The sequence below is a fragment of the Artemia franciscana genome, chromosome 8, assembly GCF_032884065.1.
Source record: "Artemia franciscana chromosome 8, ASM3288406v1, whole genome shotgun sequence".
Taxonomy (NCBI): domain Eukaryota; kingdom Metazoa; phylum Arthropoda; class Branchiopoda; order Anostraca; family Artemiidae; genus Artemia; species Artemia franciscana.
In genome coordinates this window covers 37,978,652-38,004,230 of record NC_088870.1, presented here as the reverse complement: position 1 = coordinate 38,004,230, position 25,579 = coordinate 37,978,652, and the positions used below count along the sequence as shown (strand labels likewise).

Genomic DNA, 25,579 nt, shown 5'->3' with positions numbered 1-25,579 from the left:
TTTTATTAATAATAATATAAAGAAACAGATTCTCTAAATTTTTTATTTAGAATGTTTTTCGTAGCGATCAAACTTACGTACGGAGGAATTTAGTTAACGAAAAAGAAGTTAAACTATTCAGATAGTCGCAACACATGCTTTTGTAGAAATAAAGACTCATGTCCTTCATCCTGGGTTAGAATAAAAATTGCCAAGAAAGACGCCAAGATCCACAGAAAAACAATAGAGATATGATTAGTTCCTACTCTTGCACTTACTGTTCTCATAGGAGGAGACTTTGGATATATCAAAAATCTCCTATCCCAAGAAGCGACTTCTACAACGACGGGCAATTGGAAAGTGGTCAGGCCAACTTATACAGAAAAGGGATATTTTGGGAATCGTTTTAGAAAAAGCAAACTTCACAACAAATGCATCAAATGTCTTGACGCCTACAAGCAAGCACCAAGACAAGGCACTCTGTGTATCAGAGAAAAATGAAAACAAATTTAACGTACGCGCTTTCCTGCGAAAAGTGTGAGAAATCCTTGTCCAACATGAAAAATAATTGTAAACATGAAGAGAAATAAAAGAGATAAAAAAGAAGCAAAGCTACAATTCAAGAATTCCAATTCCAATTAGCAACGGTATATTCAAAGCCACGGCAAATGAAAAGAAATTTAAGTGGGAGAAAAGAAATACAGAAAAAAACTTGAGAAAAGTAAAAATGAAAAAAATAATGCGAAAAAGAAATGGTATTTACAAATTCGATCTCTGATGGCGGAAAGTAAAAATTTGGTGAAAATTACAAAACTATGGAGAGAAGAAAGAGCATAGGGAAAACGAAGAGGCCTTGGGACCTATGGGAGACAAAAAACAGATTATCAAATGGTTGAATTGAATTGATTGAAATAGGTTTTGGACAGGTTAGGAGGTATTGAATTTGGGTTGGACTTGTGAAACTTGGGAAGGAATCTGGGATTGGTCCTGCTAGCTCTATGGGGTATATGGTCTCTATTGGGGGACAGGAGCCCATAAATGATAGCCGGTTCCCTCAGCGCATGAATGGCGGAACAGTTGTGATCTTTTTACCGAGGCTTTACAAATCTTGGGTCTCAGGGAGGTATACTTTCCCGTTACCAGCTATTTCATATTTCATCCAAACATTTACCGGTCATACACCTGGGTCAGAATCAACACATATTTCTTCCAAGCTTCCTTCTTTGAGGTATATATCCAAGTTTCATCTACATTTGGTATCTACACACATTCTTCACTTAATTATTAAAGGGGATAGGACTCAGAAAAAACTGATCCCTGGTTTGCTCAGATTTTACCAGCTTTACATCTAGCCCAAGATTGTCACGGACCCTTGTATTTTTTATCCCGAATTTATATTATCTGAGGCCAACTTGACTCTTATACATAATAAAAGTGGATGGTAGCAAGCTTACCTAAGCTATGGAAGTCAGGTGATTGATTTTCTCCGAACAGTGATTTTGATAGGACCTGTGCATGTCATCATCAGCCTGAAATTGAACCAAATTTGAACCTGATGATGACAGGAACACGTCCTGTCAAAATCATCGTTTGAAGAAAATCAATCACCTGATAAACATAGCTTAGGTAAGCTTATTATCATCTACCATTATTATCAAGAATATATGAAGCTATGCAATGAGGCAAGTCGTGTTTCAATTCAAACACAATTTTTCATTATGTTTATGGTTAGCTGGATTTGAATTAACTCTCGCTCGGCCTGAAAATTACTTGATTAGAGTGGTACAAAGTTTTCTACTAATCTTGCGGACTTCCATTCTTCAAAATCTCAAAACTCATGCTGATATACCCATACAACCCAAACCCTTGTTGTTCTGCAATGGAGAAATGTTGGATGGCGACAGATCCTGACCCAAGATGTAGAAGCAACAGCACGGCCATTAGTGAGAGACAGGAGACAAAAGGCTAATTGAAATTGTAATGTTCACTTTGTGTTTTCTGTTGTTAAAGGTTGACCAGCATAGCGCAAGGGTTGTAATTTATCGTAGGGGAAGTATTGGGTCCCGTGCCCCTTTTTATCGGATAAACGTCTGTTTTCTCTTATACCTACAAAATAATTTTATCTACAAGTTAAACTATTCCTGTCAAGGCGATAATTTCGAAAGAGGAATCAAATTTGGAAGAACTGGCGTTCCATTTTCATCTTGCTGACCCAGCCCATTAAAATATAATTTAAGCGTAAATAAAGTTTGATTTTGGCTTCTCATACATTTAATTGGCCTGCATCTACCCTGGGCCACGTCAGAGGCAACCTTACATTTTATGTATACATATTTTATCAGTTGGTTCGACTGTATAAGATTATTTTCCCACAAAACCTTGTTAGGTTAAAAAGAGATACATTTATCGAGAGATAAAGAAAAAAGTGGCAGCTCTATGAAGCTTGGCACTGCAGATGTTCAGATAAATTCAAGGAAAAACGAATTTAATCTCCCTTAAGAGCTTGAGGTTTGGGGAAGCATTTTCAGTGTATCTGAGCCCATTAATTCCGGAAAATCGTGGCAACTTTGTAGAATTTCTTCCTTTTCCAAACTAGACTTTGTTAAATCCAAAATTAATTTCAGTGATAGACAGGTAAACTGAAACAAACCCAGCATCAAGACTGACATCGAATGAAAAACTTCCACAAAACCAAGAAAATTCTCTAAGAAAACTGTTTTAGCCTGTGTATCACGGATGGGTCTTTTTGTAAAACCAGCGTCCCAGTGTTATCCACGCAGTAAGTTTTAGCCAGAGGTAGAGTTGCAACTGATAAAATTGGTCAAGGCAAAGTTGAGTCTATTACGCATTTTACCATGATTTTCCTGACCCCGTAAAAATTGGTGTTTTACCCATTTTACGTAATTTACCTATTTTACAAAATTTACGTGTTTTACCTATTTTAGCGGTGTCTTATATAATTTACTAATGTATTTTACGATGTCTTGCAATTTTCACTGCATACATGCGCGAAGAGGCTGGCAGTACAAGGTTAGGATATGATTTTGTTTTGTGTATAGCCGTATTACCCGGTTAAGAAGGCCGTTTCTCTGATTTCAGTCTTTTGTTATCAGAACAATAAAGCGTATATGATTATGATTAGCATATATGATACACGTAATTATGATTTTTAATTGGTTAAATATTATCTGAAATAAAAATATATTCGTTCTGTAAGTTGTTAAAGAGAGAAGGGGCTACAAGCAGGATTGACACATGAGAAACAAGAAAAAAACAGATTATATGGCCGGGAAAAACAAGAGTAATGTGAGACGGTGGAAAGAAAAGAAGCGAAAATGACAGAAGCAGCTATTCCGTCCAGTACTTCCGCCCAACCATCTTCAGAGCAAAACAAAGAAGAAACAACAACCTTTTGAAGTAACTCTTAAAAGAGCAGAAGAAAGACTGAATCAAATAAACCAAGCCGTAATAAATGAAAGACTGGTCACCAATTAGATTCGGCAAGACTTAGCTTGTCTACTGACCTAATTTTCACTAGAAGTGTGTTCAGTTGACCCTAATTTAAGCTGAAGAAAAAATAATATTTGAATCCTCTAATTTTAAATTATTGTAAATTGGGTCAACAGGAATATCTTCAGTATCTCTACTAAAACCAAAGCTCTATTTATGTATTTTTTAAAATTGGAATTGCCCTCCTCAAAGAATGAGGGAAGCCATTTACTGTAGATATTAGATTTACCTTATCAAAAAGAGCAAATTTTCTAGATTTTCAACAATGTGGTAGGCCTATTAAGAATATATATACTCGTTTTTATTTTAAATTTCCTATCCCACAGAAATCTTGTGTTCAAGCCATTGTTCCACAGAACCCGGCGTTTACCCTCCCCCCCAAAAAAAAATATTACCTGTGGGGAATTCAGCCCTCCCCCCCATTTCCCCCTGGATAATTCCAGATCTTCACAGGAAGAGAAACTGAAATTTCTACTCTCCTGTTTAAGTCAGAGCCAATTGTATAGCATGGCCTATAGTAAAGACCCATAAGAGTTGGAAGTATTAATATTTGTTCATTTATTTTTTCCCAGAGGCACTTCATGTGGAAAGGGTGGTTAGATAAACTGTGGAAGGGCTCAGTTACTTGAAAATGTAAAGTTCTCGTGCTCTTTTCTAAGATTTGGCCAGCTTTTCAACTAATCGCTTCCAAAAAAGTTGTTACTGGCTACAGTGTCTTTAAGAAATTCTTATTCTTGTTTAATGGTCCTTGTATTTCAGCAGTTGTTTTGAATGAATCATCAGATAACTACAGAATTAGTGCTAAGGAGAAGGGAGGAGAGGTTGGAAGTAGAAGTGGACATATAATCCACAGGGCCGTATCCGGGACTTTTGTTTGGGGGAGGGGCTATGGAACAGGCACAGTCACCAGAATCTGAAGGAGATTTGCCAGCAGATCCTGTTGAAGGTCTTAGTGACTGAAAGTGATAGAATGTTCTACTATTATGATCCATTGCTTAGTTAATCAAAGCTATTAAAGTATTACAAACCACTTTTTCACTTGAATTTGGTGCTTTTATAAATAAATGAAAAATAACATGTATATGATATGAGAAATGTGGCTGAATGCGGTTTTTTTTTAAATATGCAAGGCGGTTAAAGTAACATTTCTTAGGTTTAGATGTAGAAAAAAATATGTCACTGTGATTTTACTCCCAAATAATGGTATTTTTTTTCTTTTTTTTATAAAATGGATGTCCAAAATCAGGCACTATCCAAGTGCCAAGATATTACCCTTGGCGTAAGATTACCAAAAGGATAAACAAGACTGTTAATTAAATGATGAAACTCTAGATGAAGGGGCATTACCTTTTTTAGGCTCAAGAAAATCAGAATCATCAAATATTCCATTAAAGCTTAAGCGATGCTTAAAAGAAATGTTCAACTGGTCTTGTAGCTACAGAGCAACTCTAAAACAGCAATTTTATTCTATACTAACTGGGTCCCGGCGGCTTCACCGCCTGGCCCAAGCATGGCATGCGGCAGGCTTCTATATATGGATTCTTATTGTTCCTTGTGTTATAACCGCAGAGAGGCGGCTTCGCCATCTGTGGCATTTTTTACTGCATATCATGCAGTAAAAATTAAGAAAATTATTTATAAATATATAATTATTTATGATTTTTATTTTTTATTCTGCTTTTATTCTTGCTTTTTACTCTGCTTTTATTCTTGCTTTTATTTTTGCTTTAATGTTGGTTAATTTCATTTTTGCTTTTATTACAGTACTTTTTAAAATTTGTAAACTTTTAGATTCTTTCATAAAGTCCAATTTTCACCTGGGAATTATACAGACCCCGATTAGGACAAATATTTTTACTTACTATAGTTGCAGCAGTAGCTACAACCTAGTAAAGAACAAGCCATGGTCCATAGTAACCAAAAATCAAAAAATGTGTTGTAATGAAAACTGGATATGGAGAAAAAATTGTCATTTATAGCCCTTCCCAAAAATACATTTTAATGAAAACTGGATAAGGAGAAAAAATTGTCATTTATATCTGATTCAGGATTGGTGATAAAATCAATTAATTTTCGTTTTTAATTAAATATTTCTGTAAAATTTGTAAACTTTTATATGCTTTCTTACAGTTAAATTTACACCTGGGAATCATACAGAACCCAATTCTATAGGACAGGTCTTCTTAAACTATGGGTCGCGACCCCATTTGGGGTCGCGTAGCAAAATTATGGGGTCGCGAGTGATAAAAATACAATTTAACAACAAATGTTTTTTAACTTTTAAAATTATTGTTATAAAGAAAAATAACAATCATCGTAGATAATTATATCATAAAATCTTCTGGTTCGGAAAGACAGTTTATACCAGCATTTCTATACCGATCATTATAATATTTTGTATAAATTTACTATGAATCAGATGATATTATAGAAATTTATAAAAAGTGTAGATTTATTTTTGTCAATCTCTTGAAACCGAAATAATCCTGATAAATATTATCAACAAATTTTCTGAGTGTTATTTCGAAGAAACTATATAAACAGTTCGTGGTATTTTTAATTAGCCATTGTATGATTGTTAACGAAGTGCATGTTATTCCGAATTAGTCAGTTTAACCCTTTCGCGACCGACGGGACCTTACAGTCCCGGTCTGTAAAAATCCTTTGGGCGCTTCTTAATTGATTGATAGCACCAGAATTGAACGATGTGCTTCAGGATGCTGTTAAGGTCATAAATTTGATTAAGAGCCATGCCCTTAACAGTCGCTTATTTTCAAACCTCTGTAAGGATACGGATTCCAACTACACAACTTTTTTCAGCTTTTTTTTTATCCAATCAGGGATAAACACGTTTTTGCACGAAATCAGGCCTAGGATTGTCGTAAATATGTAGTCATCTTCAACTGATGGATAAGGAAAACCAATCTTGCTAAATTTCTTTTCCTACTTTAAGTCAAGACTTTAGAAACATCACCAGAATAGAAAATAGGAGAAGTTGCATACACTCTTTAGTTTAACCGCACAATAAACATTAGAATTACCATGCAACAACTTGCCAGCACTATCAAGAGGAGTATACCATCCCAGAGCGTCTCTACTTGTTTTGGTGTGAGCCCTAAGAATTTCTCATCCCTTCTAACTAGTTTCTAATAAAATTTACAAATGTTATGCTCACTCTTTGTACATAACTACTGAAACAGACCATATTAGTTAATTTGGGACTGTACATTAAAAAAGAAAATATATATATCTTTCATCATGTTCTTTCAGCTTATTTATATTCTTATTATATTTATTATTTATATTAGGGCTTCTTAAACTATGGGTCGCAACCCCATTTGGGGTCACGTAGCAAAATTATGGTGTCGCGAGTGATAAAAATACAATTTAACAAAAAATATTTTTTAACTTGTAAAATTATTGTTATAAAGAAAAATAACAATCATCGTAGATAAATATATCATAAAATCTTCTGGTTCGGAAAGACTGTTTATACCACCATTTCTATTCCGATCATTATAATATTTTGTATAAATTTACTATGAATCAGAAGATGTTATAGAAATTTATAAAAACTGTAGATTTATTTTTGTCAATCTCTTGAAACCGAAATAATCCTGATAAATATTATCAATAAAATTTCTGAGTATTATTTCGAAGAAACTATATAAACATTTCGTGGTATTTTTATTTAGCCATTGTATAATTGTTAACGAAGTGCATGTTATTCCGAATTAGTCAGTTTAACCCTTTCGCGACCGACGGAACCTTACAATCCCGGTATGTAAAAATCCTTTGGGCGCTTCTTAATTGATTGATAGCACCAGAATTGAACGATGTGCTTCAGGATGCTGTTAAGGTTATAAATTTGATTAAGAGCCATGCCCTTAACAGTCGCTTATTTTCAAATCTCTGTAAGGATACGGATTCCAACTACACAACTTTGTTACTACATGCAGAAGTAAGATTGTTGGCAAGAGGTCAAAGTTTAAAAAAATTATTGTTATTAAAGGACGAGATCGAAATATTTTTAACTGAACGAAAATGTGAATTTACTGCTTTTTTTCAAAATGACTCGTGGCTATCCAAGCTGCGTTATTTGTCAGATATTTTTTGCGAAGTTAAACGATCTTAACTTGTCTCTTCAATGAAAAAATTGCGACATATTTACTTCATACGATAAAATTGAATTTTTTATTAAAAAGAACAGCATTTGGAAAAGTAGGGTCGAAAAAAATTCGCTCGAAATGTTTTCCAGTGTCGACAATTTTGTAATTGAGAAAATTCATCGTAAAACTTTTATTGCAAAAACTATTGTAGATCACTTAAAAGCGCTAGAAATACAGTTCCGAACATATTTTAAATAAAATATTGATTTACAAAAAATAGTTTGGATTCCAAAGCCGTTTTGGATTGGCTTAAGTGACATTGATCATCTGTCACTTAAAGCTCAAGAGGAATTTGACGAGCTTTCGTGTGACTCAAACTTAAAACTACAATACCGAAAAAAAGCCCTTGGCTGAATTCTGGATCGGAACTAGAACTGAATTTCCCACAATCGCCGATTTGGCGTTAACTGTACTTCTGCCATTCAACACCACATATTTATGTGAAGTTACTTTCTCAGCTTTAACACACATTAAATCCCAATATCGTTCAGCGATAAAAATGTTGAAGAGGTCTTACGTCCAGCAGTTTCAAACATTACACCAAGATTTGATTTTTTATGCAATTAATTAAAAAAACTAGTTTTTTTAACTGAAAGTAAGGAGCGACATTAAAACTTAAAACGAACAGAAGTTACTCCGTATATTAAATGGGTTGTCCCCTCCACAATCCCTCGCTCTTTACGCTAAAGTTTTTAATTGTTTTAAGAAGTAGAATTGTGGCAAAGAGTCAAACTTTAGCGTAAAGAGCGAGGGATTGCGGAGGGGACAACCCATTTCATATACGGAGTAATTTCTGTTCGTTTTAAGTTTTAATGTCGCTCCTTACTTTCAGTTAAAAAAACTAGTATTTTTTTATTTAATTTCTGAACGTTTTTGAATTAATGCATGTTTGATTTTGGCTCTCCGTACATAAATTATTAAAATGAAATTTGCATAATAATTCTTTTTTTGGCTAAATGGCTTTCTCTTAGTTTTGATCAGACGATTTTGAGAAATAAGGGGTGGGGAAGGAGTCCTAGTTGCCCTCCAATTTTTCGGTTACTTAAAAAGGCAACTAAAACTTTTAATTTTTAACGAACGTTTTTATTAGTAAAAAATATACGTAACTTAAGAATTAACTTACGTAACAAACTTTTATATTCTTATATTTTTGATTATATATATGAGGGGGTTTGTCCCCTCGTTAATACCTCGCTCTTCATACTAAATCTTAAGTTTTGTCCCAATTCTTTAAGAATGACCCCTGAATCAGAAAGGCTGTAGAATAAATAGTTGAAATTACTAAGAATACTTTAGCACATAGAGCGAAGTATTTATCTCCTCCTAAATACCACGCTCTTTATGCTAAAGTATTTTTAGAACCCCTCATATGCGTAATAATCTCTGTTCATTTTAAATTTTAATGCTACTCCTTACTTTCAATTGAAAAAACTTTTCATGTTTACATTTTCGTTGTTTTTTTTTAATAGTAATGCTAGAAAATCCTGCGCCCTTTTCATTGAATTTCTCTTCCCCCATGAAATATTACTCCAAGGAAAGATCCTCCCACATACCCCATTCCCCTCAACCCCACACCCAAACCAAAAAAATTCCCCTGAAAACGTCGGTAGACTTCCCAATAACCATTACTGTATGTAAACATTGGTCAAAGTTTGTAACTTGCAGCCCCTCCCCCAGGGACTGTGGGGGAGTAAGTCATCCCCAAAGACATAGTTATTATGGTTTTCGACTATGCGGAACAAAATGGCTATCTCAAAATTTTGATCCGTTGACTTTGGGAAAAAATGAGCGTGGGAGGGGGCCTAGGTGGCCTCCAATTTTTTTGGTCACTTAATAAGGGCACTAGAACTTTTCATTTCTGTTAGAATGAGCCCTCTTGCAACACTGTAGGACCACTTGGTCGATACGATGACCCCTGGAAAAAAAACAACAAATAAACACGCACCCGTGATCTGTCTTCTGGCAAAATATACGAAATTCCCCGTTTTTGTAGATTGGACCCTGAAATTTTTTCTATAGGGTTTTCTGATACGCTGAATGCGATGGTGTGATTTTCGTTAATATCCTAGACTTTTAGGGGGTGTTTTCCCTTATTTTCCAAAATAAAGCAAATTTTCTCAGGCTCGTAACTTTTGATGACAAAGACTAAATTTGATGAAACTTATATATTTAAAATCAGCATAAAAACTTGATTCTTTTGATATATCTCTTAGCATCGAAGTTCCATTTTTTAGAGTTTCATTTACTATTGAGCCGGGTTGCTCCTTACTACAGTCCGTTACCACGAACTGTTAGATAAAAAACAGGTACATCCATCTCATTAAATTTTTAACGTAAACTTTAATTTAATATTTACCACGCAACTACGTGGATATATTGGAGAGAATTAAGATGGTCAGAATCCACTTTGGTTTTTGAAACTATAATAAAAACATTTCTATAACATTTTGTGCAAATTTCAATTTTAGAATTTATATGTTTCAAAACGAATTCTAAATTTATATATTTTCATATGCATATGTATATTTTTACCTAATAAATATACCATCAAAAATATTAATTTATTTTTCTTTTATATTTGTTGGGGTCGTTAAGAAACTCGCAATCATAAATGGGGTCAGGAATTACAAAAGTTTAAGAAGCCCTGCTATAGGACCAACCTTTCTATTTATAATGGTTGCAGAAGTAGCTGCAACCTAGTAAAGAACAAACTATGGTCCATAGCAACCAACAATTAAAAGATGTGTTTTAATGAAAATTGGACATGGAGAACAAATTGGCACTGTATTGCGAGAGCAACATTTCGGTTTTGTCCCATTTTTTTTCCTATGCTGCCGATCTCAGCTTATTCCCGGAAACTGGTAAGGGTCTAACCTGTGCAGCTTTTATGGAAAGTGTGGACCTCAGGCTGGATTGAGGAATATGACATTACATTTTGGAAAGTTCCGCAGAATTCTTGCCTGGGGCCAAAAAGGATGGTTTTTGCTTGTCCACAAGTCAGAGACTATGATGTGCGAAGTGAAGTGGAGTTATATAGCCTATGTCAGAGAGGAGTATCTGAAGTTGTTCAGCCAAGCTTTCGTTTCATCAAACCATGTTTCTGCTTTCGAGTGGAAAGCTCCATTCTAGCAGGCAAGCAAGCAGACACCACTTTCAAATTGAAGATGGACTAAAATCTATAAGTGTTAAATATATGCGGCAGTTACCCGGCCCCACAGCCAAAATATCTTCTTTGAGTGATAAATAGAAAATTCACAGAAGCAAAAATGTGGCATTTTTCCACGGGTCCGAAAGTGCTGCCATTGTTTCTACCCATTTCTGTTCATGATTTCAGCTGAGTTTATCATTTGGTTTTTCGGACTGGAGATTCCGGTAGAGAAATGGTATCAGATGTGCCTAACAGACTTTAAAAGTTCTCTCATTGCTAAAGATAAAGAAATTGGAGCTTATCCTCTGCTCCTTTCTAAGTGGTGACGTTAGAAAGTTTGCCTATGGCAAAAAAAAAAAAATCAACTTTTGAACTAAGACAGATAGAATTTTTTTCGACGCAATCGATAGCTCTTGATGAGCTGATCAAAGTATATGACATCCATTTTTTGATAAACAAAATTCCTTCATAAGGTATACCAGTTTGAAAGTTTCAAGGGGTTGACAACTTCAGTAGTAAGGTACACACTGAAACGAAATCTAGGCCGATACAAATTGTGAGACATATAGAGGACCTGTAAGCAACAGTCGGCTGTTGGGTAATAATCACCTTTCGGCAATGAGGGGTTAGCAACTTTTGCTAGTTGGTGTATCAATTATTTGTTTCCAGTGTATTTGATGGTAAAGCCAATTTGGTTCCAGTGGTAAGACATGTAGGAGACTTGTAAGTAACAATCTGCTGTTAGGCTACAGTCAACTTCAGCAATGAGGGGTTCGCAACTATGCTAGTTGTTGTACCCATTTACCAAGAGTTATACCCATTTATTTGTTTCTGGTGAACTTGATACCTATCATGGGAGACAGACTTATAAGTAAGAATCAGTTCACTTTGGGCAAGAAACGGCTGTTAGCTCTTAATCATCTTCGGCAATAAGGGGTTTGCCACTTTTGCTAATTGGCATACCTATTATTTGTTTCCAGTGTATTTGATGGTTAAGCCAATTTGGTTCCAGTGGTAACATATATAGGGGACTTGTAAGTAATAATCGACTGTTGGGCTACAATAATCTTCAGTGATGAGGGGTTTGCAACTTTTACTAGTTGATGTACCCATTTATTTGTTTCTGGTAAACTTGATGTCTATCACAGAAGAGGGACTTGTAAGTAAGAATCTGTTCACTTTGGGCTAGAAATTTGTGCAAATTGGTGCACATTGTACTTGATCTCTTTAAATCTGACAGAATTAAGTGTTTACACAATGGGTACAAACAATAACGTTAAAGGATGAGGTAGTTTCGTAATAATTAGTGTCACCTATGGTATTTTAATCCTGAAAAGTTATGGATAGCTTTATAATACCAACTAGATTATATGAGATATTGTTCCAAGTTTGCATCTGTCATGATGTCTACAATCGAAAAGGACAAAGTTCAACTGGCTGCAAAGTCAATTTAGTCCCATCTTTCAATATTATTTTGTAGTTGTTGTTTTTTCAATGCTGAGGAATAGCCTTTGGTCATGTGATAACTGATTGCGTTCTTGTTTGAACATACTGTTTTAAAAACTTCGATAGGCTGACAACTTCATCATTTAAATGATAGTAAAGAAACAAACACAAATAAGAATGTAAAACAATGAGATAGTTTTGTATTAATTAATAGAATGTCATCTATGGCATTTTGATCCTGAAAAGTTAGGGATAGCTTTATAATACCAACTAGATTATATAAGATATAGTTCCGAGTTTTCATTCATCATGATGTCTACAATTGAAAAGGATAAGGTTCAACTGGCTGCAAAGTCAATTTAGTCCCTTCTTTCAATACCATTTTGTTGTTGTTTTTTCAACGCTGAGGAATAGCCTTTGATCATGTGATTAGAGATTCATAGTGAAGAAACAAAACCAAAGTGTTGCTCTTCCAACACTTTAGTTGGTGAAGTGGACAAAGGTTGCTGCAACACTTCATGTTGCCTGGGCAATGTAGGTCTAGTTTTTAGCTGATTCAGGATTGGTAATTAATAGCTTAATTTTTTGATATAAATAAACAATGATTAAAAGTAATCCAAAACTATCCTTATTTAAATATATATATATAAATATATATATATATATATATATATATATATATATATATATATATATGAAAATTGTAAAATGGCATTATAGTAAAATAAACATGCTTTACTAGAATATAATTGTTATCTATATTGCTTTGATATTTCAGAATAAAGGATGATGGGAACTTGCAGGTGGGGTGACACTTGACAAGGTCAAGTTCAATAAGGGAGAGATAGACAAGTTTAGAACAAAGAAACAAGACAAGACACCCAAGGCTAAGATGCTAGAAATAGGCCTATTTTGGATCATTTGTGTTTTTTAATCATTCTGCAACTTCCACTTCCCATGGAAAATAGAATATTATGCTAATGTTCAGCAATTTTTTCATAAAAGTATTTTAGAATGAAACATAAAATTTTGTTTGGTAATTTTGTATTTTAGTTTTTCATTGTTAAAACTGTATTCAAAAACATTTTATTTTCACTAAAATCAGTAGAGATTATTTTCTTCAATGACGATAGACAGTTTTTCAAGATAATGGAGGCAAGAAAGAAAATCATTCTAATTTGACCTCATAGCAGTATATATTATTTTCCTAGAAGAGAAATTTCCATATATTTTTACCTATTTATTGTCAAAAAAAATATTATTCTACTTAAATAATGTTGGTGCAACAATTATTGAATTCTGACACAGAAATCTTGAGATTATCATTTTAGTGAGGTAAGATTCAAATGTCAATTAAAAATAACTCTAAACTCTAATTGGATCAAAAGATCACGTTTATGAATTCCTCTAGCCCTATAGTCTTAATCCTCTAAATGAAGTCAGGACATTGCTAGGGAATATCTTGAATACCCCCCCCCCCCTGACAAGTGAGAAATTATTATAGAAATTGGTTGTAATCTTCTAACCTCTATTAAAAATTTGTAACATCTATCCATGGAGAAAATGATGTTATTAATACCCACATTTTGTTTATTAATTTTAGGGTGATCATTTAGCAAATTCCACATAGGCAGTGAAAAGCTAGGGATAGCAAGACTAAAAACTTGTTCTATGCAGTTTTTTAATTTATTACAAAAGGTTTTGTAGTTTGTTTAATCCATTTTTCAAGTAAAAGCAACCAAAATAAGTGCAGAATTGTAATAGGCTAACTCTTCAACTCAGTAAGCAAAGAAGTAGAAACAAGAGGCCAATTGGCTCAATGTATCATAATGCCATTTACCTTGCTTAGCAGCAACAATACCAAAAAGGTTTGGTGTTTCCATGGTTTGCCAATTCAGTCAAATGCTCAGTGACCTTCTCTTGACTTCTCTGGACAATTAGAAATCTCTATAATCTGAATAGTTAACAAAATATCATATTTTATCTTTGAAAGAGAACAAAGAGTTCAAGTTGTATAAAATAGATGGAAGAAATAAGCACAGAAAGCATAGATCAACACATTTCAAAATTCAACACCATTTAATTTACATTTCTATTTTTCATAATGACAAATTGCAATAAAAATAGCTATGTGATAAGAAGATAAATTGTGGTAGTCAACCCCAAAGCAGCACACTACAAATCTAATAGCTTTCAAACGAAAAAGCTAACAGAAAACTAACAATTTTAAACTAATCTCACACTAGTAATTAGTTCCAACTTTTACCTTCTTAAACCTCTTCACTTATTTAGTTGGCCCCATTAAATCAATGAATTTTTTACTTTACTTTTTTATTTTCTTATGTCCCTCAGAAGCAAGCCAGCCTAGGTCCACTGCCCATTAAGACTTGCAACTAGCAAACATTTAAAGGTACAAATAGAGATGAGAAGCATCCACTTCCCAAAGGGAAAACAACTATAAAATACTTCACACTTTGGAAACTAGGCTGCAGTGTATTTACTGCACTTTCTCTTCAGATCTAGGGTAAAAGACTTTTCTTGGGAGATACCACTATTCTTTAGAATTCCAGAAAATAGAGATCGGTTTTTGGACTACCCATATTTTACCACAGCATGATGCAATGGGACAGTAGTAACAAGAGTCCTGCCTTCCTGGTGAAATTTTCATAAATTAAAAATTTGGTATCTGTTTTGACAAGTAATCAAAAAGAAAATATTATATTTAATTTTTATGATTTACAGAATAAATATCAAGCAATAAAAGTTAATTTTTGGAATCATACAAAAATCAGCCTTCTGGTAATATAAGAATATAAATGAAACACTGAAAGGGTAGAGCTTTAGTTTCATCACAAGCTGTCTAAAATGGAAACTATGCTACAAGGCAGGATAGCTTTCTAAAACTCCCCTTCAGAGAAACCAAAAATGCATAAAGTGGGCAGGGTTTTGAAGCCAAGCAAAATGTTGGGGCTGGACAATATGAATGAATAATGACATAAAAAAAAAATGCAATCATCAGAATCTAGCCATACTGAGCAATTCAAAAAAAATAAAATAGAAAATCACACAAACTAAAAATATCCTCCTTTCAAACTTTTAACACTATAGAAGCTTGCCCTGGGGAAATTAGGGTTGCAATGATGAAATGTCATGCCCACAACTAACAAGGCTTAACCAATCAGCAAAAAGTATGTCATAAACATCAACTAACAATTCAACCCACTTCCCACAGGGCTCAGGGACTAATATGCTTTGCTCTATAGGTAATGTTACCTGTAATCAGAATCAGACATTTGTTTTGTTTGAAAGTGAACTATCTTGGATATTGGCATTAATGAATGCATGGGTGTTTTAATTATCTTTCAACTTCCTGAAAGATAATTTCCTCTTCCTCAAAAAGAGGAAATCCACCAATTGAGTTCAACCCAGAAACGGAATGCAACTTGCATTATTTATTCAGAATTCCTCACCTTCTCAATACCAACTAGTCACAAAATATAGTTACCGAATATCAAATTTTATTTTTGTGCTCAACAGACATATCGAGATTTAAACATTTGAATTGAACATGTAAAAATAAAAAATAAATAATCTAAAACCTACCATAACTTGAAATTCTGAACCACCAATCTATACCTACCATATACAAAAATAACACACATTTTTTTAAAGGAATATTTTGAATCATATACTTAGTTTAGAGCGCATACCTAAATGCATCTTTATTAGATTTCATGTTTTTTCTGATGATTTTGGTCTTTATTTGAATATTCTAGGACAAATAGAAGAGGAAATACTAATGAAGAGCTCTAAACTGAGAGGACTATCCATTATAAACATTCACGGAAATATTGACGTAGACATCAACCATGTAACAAATAGATATGGCAAGAGTAGAAAGAGCCTTTATTTAATATAAAATTGTGAATTCTGTAATTTAAGCAAAATATATTGAACTTCAAAAAGTGGAAAGATATGGTATATTTTTATGAAAGCAAAATTTTGATTAGCAAATTTCTGTGATTCTGTCAAAGTTGGGACTGTTCATTAAAGACAATTTTTAAAAAGAAACAGTGATTAGTTAATGATTTAATGCCTATGCTTAAAACCTTCATTTTGAATGTTTTCTTTGTATTTCTATCTCTTTGTACACCCCTAAACAAAGTAGTATTTAATGTTAATCTTTTGCATATATATGATTATATCTTAATCCTCATTTCCTACTCTTCATTACCATGAAAATGACTAAGCAGTATCATATAGTTAGGTGACATAAAAATGGTTTGACCTATACAAATAGTCACAAAGAATGCCAACTCCAAAAGATGGTTCAAGAACTTTTTTTGATAATGCAAGGAATAAATTACTCGCTATATTTGTCAAAAGCCCAAAGGCTAAAAATTATGCAGAAAATATTAAATATTAAATTTTTTTGTAGATGGTGAGTAGCTTTTAATTTCTTTATGGTGGGGTGGTTTTTATAACTCACTATTTTTTGCATCAGTATTTTTACATCATTTTAACTTCCATAGATTTATTAGAACTTTAATCCTCATTAGATTTTTTATTAAATTTACAACCATTTCAACTACCAATCTACAACGTATAATTGTTGAGGTTCCCTTTAAATTGCTGATATTTCTTTGTTTGCAAGTTCATTGGAGTAACCTATTATGAGCCCCCACCCCTGCTAAGAAAAATCCGGTGATGACTAGAATTAGTATCTAAAATATAATTTTATTCATATTGTACAACCCAAACTTTTCCCTTGGCTTCAAAACCCTGCCCACTTTATGTATTTTTAGTTTACCCCATGGAGGAGGAGGATAAATCAGAAATGGATAAGCTTTTAGAATTAGCATTCCTAACTACCATAGTATGGAAATTATGCTACTTTACAGCACAGTTTCCAGTTAATGACAAAACACAGCTTGTGACCAAACTAAAGTTTTAAAGAATATACAAAATTAGATAATTAGTATTTCCAAAAAGAGGTCTTTGTAGGTAAGTCAATAAACTAATAATTTCAAGTGTTTGATCTTAAATTATTTTAGTAATGACCAAGTTTATGTACAGCTTAGGTTTTTAGCTATTCATTGATATATATATACAATTATTCTCAATTCCTCTTTGGTAGTAAGGTGTGAGGATTTTAGTTTTACATAGTTTTTCCCAATTGGATACTAGTTTTTTACCTTTATCTTTAAAATAAGAAACTCTAGGCTCCAGACTTTTTTGCCCTTCATTAACTGATTTAACTTAGTATTTGGAGACATTTCCTGAAGTGAGGGAGATAGATAAGATATTTGATTGAGGACACTGTCAATAGGCCTATCAAGCCCACTGAGTTAAAGTCTACACCAAAAACTAAATTGAGACTAACCAAGAGGAGATTTGACATCAAGAACACAAAATGGCAAATGTTTACTTTTGTTCCAGGTGTGTATTATTGCATATAGCAAGATTCTGATGATTGCATATTGACTCTTTTTCATTATCAGAGAAGCACAACCATTTTCAGCTTTCTAAAATCCCCTTCTGACAAGACTAAAAATGTGTAGAGTGAACTTACTTACAGGTAACACTATCTATAGAGCAAAGCATATTAGTCCATGAGCCCTACAGGCAGTAGGGCAAGGTCTGTGTTCTATATTTTTTTTAATAAACCTTGTTTGATTTTTTTTTTTTTTAGTTTTATCACTCTTTGTTGAATATATATAGAACATAATCCTTGCCCTGCTGCCTGTGGGGCTCATTGACTAATATGCTTTGCTCTATAGGTAATATTACCTGTAAGCAAGTGTATTCTATGCATTTTTAGTTTGCCCCATGGAGGAGGAGGGTCAACCAGAAATGGATGGCCTTCTTTAATAATGACAAGCAAAGAATATGGGATCATCAGAATCTTGCTATATGTAGTAATAGGCTATGCACTTTACAGCACTTGGAACAAAAGTAAATATTTACCCCCAAAATTATTTAACAAAATATTTATCCCTGCTTGTATTTAATATGCTTCCCATTGAGCATTTAGTCTATATACTATTCTAGCCTATGTCAGCTTTGATAGACTAATATTACTTTATCTGATCTTGTGAGAAACATGGTCTAGCCACAAGATAATAAAAATGAGACAGGTGTGAAGGCAGAATTGCTGGGTTTTGGTAAAAATTTAAATTTATAAATTAAATATCTAATTCTAATGCCAGAATTTGTGTATTGGTGCTATATCCAGTTCCTAAAATTGTAGGGAGATATATGGGGTGCATTCCAAGGACTTACTGAAGTAACCAAATGGTTACTAATTCTACTCCTAATGGGAAAATGGGTACTGCCCAGTCTGCTGGGAACAAGAATAGTTAACCATTGCCCTAATTGGCCTAATAAGCTGCATAACCCTATACATAGCTTATGTGTCAGATCATAGCAATTTATGTGCCTGTCCAAATACAAAAAGTTCAAGGTTCTTATTTACCAGAAAAAAATTTTAAAGTTTAAATCATGTGCAACTTTGTATTGGACTCACAAAATTTAACTGCTCTTTTGTTAGCTGTTCCTTCTATTGCATTACTTGCAAGGAAGGGGAGATCAAAGAAAGAAAGGGAATGAAGAGTAGCGAAAAGGCGTAGAAAGATAGACTAGTCTATGGGAAAACAGCAAAAATCTGTCTACAACAAATCCACGTGGCTGCATAAATTTGAACCCTGGATAAATATATAACAAACTATGAGATAAAACTTTTTTTCATTATCCCTAATCTTATGTTACCTTAAGTGTTAATCTAAGGGACCTACAACTTTGGGCTTTTTATGTTTTGACTTCTAAGTCATTTATTCCACTTTCAATTCTCTTAAGAATTGTGCATCCTCCTGTTCTTCACTGTATTAATTATACAGTCTTGCCGGTCTACAGTTGCGAAGTATTTGTTTTTTTCCAAAAAGCTACAAATTACGCAAACTGAGTCGGTTCATCTTTTATATTTGGAGAAACCTGTGCAGAAGAGAGCGGTAACAACCACGAAGGGCAATATTGGTACCAGTGGGATATCCCTCCTTAAACTGCTGAGGATAGGCGATCGAGTATCTGCACTTCCCACAGGTCCAAATTCACAACCCAACTTTTGAAAACCCCGTGACGAATCGACATCTGTCAGCTGAACGTTATTTTCCCGCATTTTAAAGAAAGGCAGCCCTATTTTTTCCCAAAACATGCCGCGGCCTAGTGAAATTAAGGCCACATCAAGTAGGAAATCAAAAAGGACACAAATAAGTCCGAAAAAAGGATCCAACAAATGTTTTGCCTGCACTATTGCATTAGAAGATGATTCTCAAGCCATTCTTTTTGATGTGTGTGACACGTGGATATTTACCGAGGTTCTAGACATGCATGAACCTGAACATCTGCTTATTAAAAAAATCTCGCGATGTATAGATATTTGTATCAAGTACCCAGCATGTAAATCCCCTTCAACACCAGTTAACACTCATAATCCAAGTGTTGAGAATATCGTGCAAGCTATAATATGATTCCAAACAATACGAGACTTGACTTGGAGTTGACGTTTTGCATGCGTGCAATTATCCCAGTGTTGGTCGTTCTCCGATAAATTCAGAGCTTGGCACGTACTACGATAAGTGCCATGTATAGTTCCGTTTACAGTTCTCAAATGCTCAAAGGACGTCGGACCGGGTACATAAACCGAAAGCAGGCGGAGAAAGAAGCATTCATCTTGATTGTGTTTAATGGTGTAGATACTTACTATCGTGGTTTTTTCGAAGATGTTAGATTGGCCGTCGACTGACTCCCCCCGTTTTCGACGTTCAAAAGATTTTTTATTAGCATTCCATGTGTAAAAGGTAGGCACTTCAGATTACAGCAGTTTTTTCGCAAAAGAATCATTTTGACATAACGCGAAGAAAGCAGTAATACAAAAGAAGAAAAAACTAAAAAAGATAAAACTACAAAAAAACTAAAAAGAAAATACTAAAAAAACTAAAAAAGCTAAAAAACTAAAAAAAGGGGTAAAAAACTAAAAACTAAAAAGTACAAAAAAACTAAAAAAAAAATAAAAAAGGTAAAAACTACAAAAAAACTAAAAACTAATAAAAAAACTAAAAACTGAAAAAGAAAAAAAAACTAAAAAAAGGAAAAAACTGACAAATAAAGGAGAAAAAGAAAACTAAAAAAAATAAAAATAAAAAACTAAAAAAGGTGAATGTATTCAAGCCGAAGTAGCTGAGTTTGTAAAGCGTTTTGTTCCAGGTTCTAGGTCCGAGAGGTTCCAGGTTCGAACCTTGGCTTTAGCATTAATACAAAAGAAGAAAAAAACTAAAAAAAAAAACTAAAAAAAAACTAAAAAACAGGTAAAAACTACTAAAAAAAACTAAAAAAGCTAAAAAAAAATAAAAAAACTAAAAAAAGGTAAAAAAAACTAAACTAAAAAAGAAAAAAACTAAAAAAACTAAAAAAGGTAAAAACAGCAAAAAAACTAAAAAGAAAAAAAAATAAAAACTAATAAAAAAAACTAAAAACTGAACAAGAAAAAAAAATAAAAAAAGGAAAAAACTGAAAAATAAAGGAGAAAAAGAAGACTAAAAAAAATAAAAATAAAAAAAACTAAAAAAGGTAAAAACTACAAAAAAAACTAAAAAGAAAAAAGAAAAAAAACTAAAAAGCTAAAAAAAGGCAAAAACCAAAAAAAAAAAACAAAAAGAAAAAAAGGAAAAAAACAAAAAATGTACTTCATCATATACCAATTCAAAAACGAATGTATATACAGACCGGGACACAGGAAATATAAATGACGACCGGGACACTCAAAGAGAAATTACAGACTGGGACACCGGGACACAAATGACGACTGGGACATGTGTGTCGACTGACGTCATGTTTGTGTGTCAACTGACGTCATGTTTGTCGACTATAAATCACGACTGGGACACAGGGACACAACTACAACGGGGACGCCGGGGGGTACAGGGGGATATATAAATGACGATGGGGACACAGGGAATGTTTGATTAGCAATCACCATCAACAAAGCTCAAGGGCAATCATTAGAATAATGAGGTATAGATCTGAATACGGATTGTTTTTCCCATGGACAATTATATGTTGCATGTTCAAGAGTCGGTAAACCTGACAATCTATTTATATGTACAGACAATGGGACAGCGAAGAATGCTGTATATTCGCAAGTTTTACGTACTTAAAAACATATATATATATATATATATATATATATATATATATATATATATATATATATATATATATATATATATATATATATATATATATATATATATATATATATATATATATATATAAAAATAAGTTGTCTGTGTGTGGATCTGTGGATCAGGTGACGTCATGTTTGTTCGCATATGACGTCTGAATTATTTCACACTAATACAAAAGAAGAAAAAAACTAAAAAAGGTAAAAACTACAAAAAAAACTAAAAAGAAAAAAAAAACTAAAAAAGCTAAAAAACTAAAAAAACTAAAAAAAGGTAAAAATCTAATAACTAAAAAAAAACTGAAAAAAATAAAAAAAGGCAAAAACTACAAAAAAAAATAAAAACTAATAAAAAAACTAAAAAAGCTAAAAAACTAAAAAAACTAAAAAAAACTAAAAAAAGGTGAAAAACTAAAAAAAACTAAAAACTAAAAAAGAAAAAAACTAAAAACAAGGAAAAAACTGAAAAATAAAAGAGAAAAAGAAAACTAAAAAAATATGAATAAATATATATAAAAATAAGTTGTTTGTGGGTTATGTCTGTCTGTCTGTCTGTCGAGTGACGTCGTGTTTGTCCGCATATGACGTCTGAATTATTTCACACTAATACAAAAGAAGAAAAAAAAACTAAAAAAGGTAAAAACTACAAAAAAAACTAAAAAGAAAAAAAACTAAAAAAGCTAAAAAACTAAAAAAAACTAAAAAAAGGTAAAAAACTAAAAACTAAAAAAAAACTGAAAAAACTAAAAAAAGGCAAAAACTAAAAAAAAACTAAAAACTAATAAAAAAACTAAAAAAGCTAAAAAACTAAAAAAACTAAAAAAACTAAAAAAAGGTAAAAAACAAAAAAAAACTAAAAACTAAAAAAGAAAAAACTAAAAAAAAGGAAAAAACTGAAAAATAAGAGAAAAAGAAAACTAAAAAAATATTAATAAATATAAAAAATATAAATATAAATATAATATAAATTAGCAATCAACAAAGCACCGAGACACAAATGACGACCGGGACACAGGGAGTATAAATGACGACCAGGACATAAGTAAAAAAAAAAACTAAAAAAACTAAAAAAATGGTAAAAACTACAAAAAAACTAAAAACTATAAATATAAAAAAATTATTTAAAAATATTATAAAAAAATATAAATATAAATATAATATAAATTAGCAATCAACAAAGCACCGAGACACAAATGACGACCGGGACACAGGGAGTATAAATGACGACCAGGACATAAGTAAAAAAAAAACTAAAAAAACTAAAAAAATGGTAAAAACTACAAAAAAACTAAAAACGTGTTTGTCCGCATATGACGTCTGAATTATTTCACACTAATACAAAAGAAGAAAAAAAACTAAAAAAGGTAAAAACTACAAAAAAAACTAAAAAGCTAAAAAACTAAAAATAACTAAAAAAAGGTAAAAAACTAAAAACTAAAAAAAACTGAAAAAACTAAAAAAAGGCAAAAACTAAAAAAAAACTAAAAACTAATAAAAAACTAAAAAAGCTAAAAAACTAAAAAAACTAAAAAAACTAAAAAAAGGTAAAAAACAAAAAAAACTAAAAACTAAAAAAGAAAAAACTAAAAAAAAGGAAAAAACTGAAAAATAAGAGAAAAAGAAAACTAAAAAAATATTAATAAATATAAAAATATAAATATAAATATAATATAAATTAGCAATCAACAAAGCACCGAGACACAAATGACGACCGGGACACAGGGAGTATAAATGATGACCAGGACATAAGTAAAAAAAAAAAAACTAAAAAAACTAAAAAAATGGTAAAAACTACCAAAAAACTAAAAACTAATAAAAAATTAAAAAATCTAAAAATCTAAATAAACTAAAAAAGAAAAAAAAGAAAAAAGGAAAAAAATAAAGGAGAAAAACAAAACTAAAAAACGAATGTATATACAGACCGGGACACCGGGATACAAATGACGACCGGGACACAGGGAATATAAATGACGACCGGGACACAGGGACACAACTACAATGGGGACGCTGGGGGGCACAGGGGGATATAAATGACGACCGGGACACCGGGACACAAGGAATATAAATGACGCCCGGGACACTCAAAGAGAAATCACAGACTGGAACACCGGGACACAAATGACGACCGGGACACAGGGAATATAAATGACGACCGGGACACAGGGACATAACTACAAAGGGGACGCCGGGGTGCACAGGGGGATATATAAATGACGATGGCGACTCAGGGAATGGTCGATTAGCAATCACCATCAACAAAGCTCAAGGGCAATCATTAGAATCATGAGGTATAGATCTGAATACGGATTGTTTTCCCATGGACCATTATATGTTGCATGTTCAAGAGTCGGTAAACCTGACAATCTATTTATATGCACAGACAATGGGACAGCAAAGAATGTTGTATATTCGCAAGTTTTACGTAGTTAAAAACATATATATATATATATATATATATATATATATATATATATATATATATATATATATATATATATATATATATATATATATATATATATATATATATATATATATATATATATATATATATATCTATATTCACAGGTGGGACATAAGGACACAACTACAATGGCGCGTAACTAATATGGCGCGTAACGACTTACGCGCGCGGGGGGGCTTGGGGGGGGGGCGCGAAGCGCCCCCACCAACTAGGTGTTGGGGTGGCGCGAAGCGCCACCCCAACAGCTAGTATATATATATATATATATATATATATACTACATATATAAATCTAAAAATTATAAAAATAATAAATGGCTAAGTGAAAGAGCGATTCTCGCACCCAAAAATATAGACGTCCACGAAATCAACAATATTGTTTTGACCAAGATTCGAGACCAGGCAGTCCTTTACAAGTCAGTCGACACAGTTTTGGAACCAAATGAGGCGGTTAATTATCCATCTGAATTTTTAAATTCCATAGATCTTTGAGGGTTTCCACCACACGTGCTACAACTAAAAATAGGCGTACCAATAATACTTTTAAGAAATATCAACCCACCAAAGCTTTGCAATGGCACGCGACTTGCCGTAAAAAAAAACAATGGAAAACCTAATAGAGGCCACAATCTTGACAGGGCCTTTTGAGGGTGAGGCTGTTCTTATTCCTCGCATTCCCATGATTCCAACGGATCTGCCTTTTCAATTTAAAAGATTGCAATTCCCAATTCGATTAGCATTTGTAATCACCATTAACAAAGCTCAAGGTCAATCATTAGAAAAATGTGGTATAGATCTTAATACTGATTGTTTTTCCCATGGACAATTGTACGTTGCAAGTTCGAGGGTCGGTAAACCTGACAGTCTATTTATATGCAGCGACAATTGGACAGCGAAGAATGTTGTATATTCGCAAGTTTTACGCAGTTAATTTGTATTGTATCTATCTATCTATCTATCTATATAAAAACGAGTTGTGTTTATGCATGTTTGTTTGTTTGTAAAAAGAGCGTTTGCATATGACGTCATTATTAGTACATACGGCTTTGTATATGCACAGACAATGGGAAAGTCAAAAATGTTGTATATTCGCAATTTTCACGTAGTTTAACTCATGCAGACGAAATGAATGCTTGCCTGAAAAATTCTAATTTATGGGCACACGTAAAAATATTAAAATAAACTACAAATATGCGTGTCCGATTGCAAAACGATGACTCTGGTCAAACATTTTCAGATCAATTGCTGGCAATTGGAAACGGAAAGCTCCCAGTAGTGGGAAAGCCAAGAATGTTGTATATTCGCAATTTTTACGTAGTTTGAAACACATATATAAATCTATCTATATTCGCAGGTGGGACACAGGGACACAATTACAATGGCGCGTAACTAATATGGCGCGTAACGACTTACGCGCGCGGGGGGGCTTGGGGGGGCGCGAAGCGCCCCACCAACTAGGTGTTGGGGTGGTGCGAAGCGCAACCCCAACAGCTAGTGAATATATTCTATATATATAAAAATAAGTTGTCTGTCTGTGGATGGATGGATGGATCAGGTGACGTCACCTGAAAAAACTGGATCAGGTGACGTCAAAACTGAAAAAACTAAAAAAAGGCAAAAACTACA

General features: G+C 33.0%; 1 protein-coding gene and 1 long non-coding RNA gene across 16 annotated transcripts in view; one reads left to right on the top strand and one right to left on the bottom strand.

Annotated features, from left to right (window-relative positions):
- Positions 1 to 19,150, bottom strand: part of LOC136030385 (zinc finger protein 239-like) — a 46,299-nt gene extending 27,149 nt beyond the window's left edge. For 3 of the 15 annotated variants that reach the window (XM_065709310.1, XM_065709316.1, XM_065709323.1), the window contains exons 1-2: positions 19,021 to 19,141; positions 14,093 to 14,206 (exon numbers count right to left, since the gene is read on the bottom strand). In XM_065709310.1, the coding sequence (XP_065565382.1) occupies positions 14,093 to 14,135 (43 nt within the window). In that variant the 5' untranslated portion in view covers positions 14,136 to 14,206; positions 19,021 to 19,141. Of the gene's footprint in view, positions 1 to 14,092; positions 14,207 to 18,924; positions 18,944 to 19,020 lie in introns of those variants that run through there. The other 12 variants (XM_065709314.1, XM_065709320.1, XM_065709313.1 and 9 more) reach the window with 10 other exon arrangements.
- Positions 19,151 to 21,558: 2,408 nt separating this feature from the next.
- LOC136030384 (uncharacterized) lies at positions 21,559 to 23,831 on the top strand. Its single transcript, XR_010618270.1, has 2 exons — positions 21,559 to 22,198; positions 22,910 to 23,831. It is a non-coding gene; the product is annotated as an uncharacterized LOC136030384 (long non-coding RNA).
- Positions 23,832 to 25,579: the final 1,748 nt, after the last annotated feature.